The 5,305-nt window shown below is 37.4% G+C and overlaps 1 protein-coding gene across 1 annotated transcript; it reads right to left on the bottom strand.

Moving 5' to 3' along the window:
• Nucleotides 1-439: 439 nt before the first annotated feature.
• Nucleotides 440-3,764, bottom strand: LOC111026472. Its single transcript, XM_022304563.1, has 2 exons — nt 3,588-3,764; nt 440-2,026 (listed from the first exon to the last, which is right to left on the bottom strand). The coding sequence occupies exons 1-2, from the start codon at nt 3,762-3,764 to the stop codon at nt 440-442; spliced, it is 1,764 nt and encodes a 587-aa protein (XP_022160255.1).
• Between the last annotated feature and the right edge of the window lie 1,541 nt (nt 3,765-5,305).

A 5,305-nucleotide genomic window follows, 5' to 3' on the forward strand; every position in this document is an offset into this window, starting at 1 on the left:
ATTAGATACAATAAACTAATTTTGATCAGATATTATTTTGTATTGTTCTGCTATCTGCTGTCTTCTGTGCACGGTTATTATAGTACTTGTCTACTATCAATTGTTATCAATATCATGGCTAAATAGACTATATAGACTAGTCTATTTAGCCATGATCAATATATCAAGCGTTTTGCTCTATGCTGATATCATAGCTCCATCATAGACCTTATACTTAGTATACATAGTATAAGGTATAAGGCACGGACTAAGATATATAATTATTATATATTATTATATATTAAGATATATAAGTATATCTTAGTCCGTGGTATAAGGTCTATGAGTTCCATGGACTACATGGACAGGTGCGTACTGGGTCCATTTTCCCTACCGGGAAACTAGATATAATTAGGGCCCACTTACTATATACAATATACTTACTAATACATAGGCGTATTTAGGGGGGCAAGCCATTTTCGGGAGTATCTCCATCTCCTATATTATGGTTAGTACTTAAATTTTCTCCAGAACGTTTTGGAATAGTTTTTCTTCTCTTTTCAGGAAGCTCTAATTCTATATCAATGTCTGACTCATTTTCCCAAATTACACTAGATACAAATTCAATGAATATTTTTGCTGCTGCACTGACTGGTAAAAATTCTCTTTGGTTTTCTTTTAAAGACTTTATTGTTCCATCAATTTTTCTCCATGCTTGAATATAATCTAGACCAGATGTTTGTAGGTAATCCGATAGAGCAGTAGTAAACTTATATATTTGCAAAAACAGCATTGCTGTTAATACTGTTTCATAACGGGTAAGTCGACCTAGTAAACTTTGAGCTGTACTTCTTACGCAGTTTGAAAAATCATTAGTAACAGAAATTTCATAAAGTGCAAATACAATTTGCACATATACAAATTGCTTTTTGTCATCATTCTTTGCGCTTTCATTCCACATATCGATACGACCAAATATTTTAATAACCGCATCATTTTTAGACCGCCATCGAGTTTTACCAATATTTATCAAATGTGACGGACGACTGGGATTATTCTGATTTTCATAAACATTGAGTCTTTTATAAGATTCTTTGAAAAAAACAAATAGTTCTTGAAGAAGTCCAAAAAAAGAAATGACTGTAACTGAACAAGAAGTAGTTTGTTGTAATACTAGATTTAACACATGCGCGTGGCACCATGTATGAATATGCCTTGGGAGTACTTCCTTGAGTTTAGCTTGAACTCCTTTATATTGGCCATTCATATTGGCAGCACCATCAAAAGCGTCTGCAACACAATTATCTAAGCCAATGTTCATAGAATCTAAAGTTAATTTTAATAAATCAAATAAACCCTGCCCTGAAGATGAAATCACGTTTTTTAAAGCTACAACTCGTTCCTTAACTTCAACTATAGACCTAGTGCCTTCAGTTCTATCTTTAATATACCGCAAAACAAATACACATTGATCATGGGTAGATATATCCATAGTTGTATCCATAGTAATTGAATAAATACCAGCTGAATTTACTTCTTCAGATATTTTTAATAATAATAATTTACAAATAGTTTGAATAATGTTTGTTACAGTTGTAGGACTTAAAAAAGTAAACAAATTTCCTCTACCCGTTTTTCCACTTTTTGCTCGTTTTTCACGTTCTACGATTGCCTTAGTAATGTGATCATTTAAATCAATATTAGACTTGGCTATTAATAACACAATTTCCAAAAAGTGTCCATGGTTAACTGCTGTATTATTTAAATTATAAGCTGCCTCATACCTAAATCCTCTAAACGGCAATCCTTGTTTTCCGACTACTTTTACTATTTCAATTATAGTTTCGGCTAATTTTCTTCTCTTGATTACTTCATGTTCTCTTTGACTCCACTGGACTCTGTTAAATAATCCATCTACACTTTGTTCCCGACTATCACTCATATAACATTTTGATGCTTCTCTGTGGTTTTTTGACTCTTCGTGATCTTTTATGCGTTCATATACATGGATCCAGTCAACAAAACCCTCAACACTTGTAAAAACCGACTTTTTAGAAGAATAAACCAAACATATAGAACAAAAAAAAGAATTCTGTTCGTAACTAAAAGTTCACCAATTTCTTTTTACTTTTTTCTGTGACCCTGGAATTACTACATAATATGCTTTGGAAGTATTAAACGGTAATTGGGTGTCATCTTTTTTTTTTCTGGATGGTGTGGATGAAATGAAAAAAATCTTTGAATATTTTGTTTTCCACTAGGCTTTATAAAATAGTTCAAATTAATTTGATCGACAATATCTATGTGTGGCGGATCAGAATGTTCAAAAGTCTTTGATGATTCACTGTACTGGGATAAAGTCGTTGTTGATAATGAGCGTATCTGTTGACTTAATAATTCTGTTTGTTTACAGATCTCAGGTATTATATTTTCGGAGTCTGTAGAAATGTTTAAATCAGTTGAAATAGATGTAGAAGGTGAATTAAAACAATATGTTGAATCAATATTGGATGTTATGTGAACTTGTGATTTTATCGGCGATATCCGTGATGAAAAAAGAAGGCTGGAACTCTTTTACAGTTATCTGTAAAGCTATCGTAGGAGAGTGAAATTATCCAAGTGCTTTATTGATCATCAACTACTTTTCAGTAGAACTAGATAGGCGGGCGCCGACACCTATCCAATTTACTGTAAACGTATTCAAAGTACAACCAAATTAGTAGTTTAATATGCAGCGCTACATATTTCCCCACCAATTATGATCCTTCTATGACACATTTAAAACAAACACGTTAATCAACCAGGCCAAAGCACTTGAACACGTATAAATCCTATTTAAACACTATTTAAATTATTTGATAATAAAATATAATTTATACAAATTATACAAATATATTAGATAACATTCCATTACCGGATGTTAAAAAACTATAATCAGTCTAGCTACACAAACGTTGGTATATATTATTATTATTATTATTATTATTTTACGTAATAACATCGCGACGTAACAATATATATATCGATGGTCATAAGGCCAATTGTCGTAACCCTCACTTTGGTTAAAAATGGGATTTTAACGAAATATTAAATTTCATATAATTTTCTTGTGTTTAACCAATTGTCGTAACCCACCATACTATTTAACTACTATATTTTTATCATTTATCATTTATTTTAACGTCGTAACCCATAATGATAAATAGTGACAAATGCTGTAAGCCACATACAAATATTATAATATAAAAACGTAAGCCTCAATACTTTTTTCTTCATTATGCCACATTGTTGTAACCCACATGCTGTAACCTAAAATGTTCATCAAAATAATATTATATTATTCCGAATTTGCTCGTACATGACATAGGTACACCAATAACTTATTACTAACATGAAATTATTGAATAATTAAACAAAACAATGCAATATTATAAATTATAATATTTATAAAGACTTAATTTTTACGTTTAGAAATAAATAAAATAAAATTCGCTTCTCGAATGACAATAAAAAAAATAAAAATTAGGTATAACAACTTGTTTTCATTTAAAAAAAATTAAAATTAGTTTCCCAAATAACAAGAAAAAAAAATATAAAAACCATTAAACCAGGTTGGTATCATCTTCATCGTCTGTTTCTGCCAGTGCATCTCTAACTGTACTTTTCCTCGACATAGATAAATATACCTGGTGATACCTTGGTGGAATCGCATTTGTTTCACAAAGATTTACCAGATCTTTATATTTTGCTTCAGATATTGGTAGTTTTGAGTTATACGCCTGCATCAACACACCAATTTCATTTCTTTTTCTTTTTGTTCTTTTTGCTGTAACATTTATAATTTCAAACTCAGCGTCCAACTCGTAACCAAATGATTTTGACGCGGTCCCGCGCGATGGCAGTTTGAATTCAAACGGCCTTTGCGCGGAAATCCGCGCTGAACCTCTCAAACAACCGCCAACCGACGACGGACGACACCGGCGCGCGACATTCGCGCCAGGAACCGTCGGCCGGCCGATAGGCGAACCGGATCGGTAGTGTTACTTTTTCACGTCTCGCGTTGCCGATACGACGTCCGGAAAACGATCCGTCTTTTTTTTTTTTGTTTTATTTTCTTTAATATTGTAAAACGCCACGTGTCTGAACGCGACGTTAATTCTTTGTTTTGTCAACGTTTCTGCACGACAGATTTAAACCGTGATTATTCACCACGTCTAATTTGTTAACCGCAATAAAACCACGTCTTTCGCACGTCCGTGCGACCCTCACCGGTCAGTGTTGAAATTTTGTTCGACTTCCTCCGCTTCTCTCTTCCTCTTTTGTTTCTTTCGTTTTCTTCGCCACGTACCCGCACTCAAGTGTCTACTACCCCCAGGACCATCGTCCCACACCAGCGAGGTACGTGTCAAATGGCTCCCCGAAAAGGAATCACCGGTAAGTGGAAATATATATTTTAACTTACCCCTTACTACCACCATCACATACCCCCCCATCGCGAAGCGCGGAAGAATCCCCGACAAAAACGTGGTTAGCAGGCCCAACGGAAAAACCGGCGTTACATAACGGATTACGTAAACACGCAACGACCGGCCGCGCCGCCCGTTTACTTACGCACCAACCACACCGCGGGCGGCACACCAAAGTCCAAACCCGCGAGACATAGGTTGGTAGGACCGCTGGAGCGCGAGGACACACGAACTGCCGCCGCCGCCACCCGGAGCGACAGCCACCGCTGTCCTTGACCATAATAACGCGCCGGTTAACGCACACACGCGCAACCGCGACATATATCACGACGACCGGTTTGTCACCCGGCGGGCACAACAACAACAAAAGACCCACTGACCTACATTCGGACGTAAATAGACACCGTCGCATCAATAGCGCTCGCCCCACATTAATCACCGCTCCGGAAAACAGCCGGACAACATGCCGGAAAGGTTAATAGACGAGCTGACCGTTCGGGAATTACGGTACGAATTTAGCGGGGGCTTAAACAGGGAGGATCGAAGGCTGAACTCCGGGACCGCCTGGAACAGTACTTCGCGGCCAGGAACATCCAGGCCGACACCGTTCGGTTCACCTCAGCGGACACCGATGAGGGAACCGGGGACGGCTCGGATGACGAAAATCAAACGCCCGTCGGCGCACCCACCGAGACGTCAGTGGTGGAGCCCCCCTCAGCCCAAAGTCCCCAAAACACACCCCACACACTAACACCCCCTGCAGGCCTCGACATATCGGACACTATCCAAACCGCGCGCGGCATACTAGAGGGGGCAATGCTAACACAAAAAAATCAGCCAAGCCAACCGAGTCTGGAGTC

The sequence above is a fragment of the Myzus persicae genome, unplaced genomic scaffold (assembly GCF_001856785.1).
Source record: "Myzus persicae strain clone G006 unplaced genomic scaffold, MPER_G0061.0, whole genome shotgun sequence".
NCBI lineage: Eukaryota > Metazoa > Arthropoda > Insecta > Hemiptera > Aphididae > Myzus > Myzus persicae.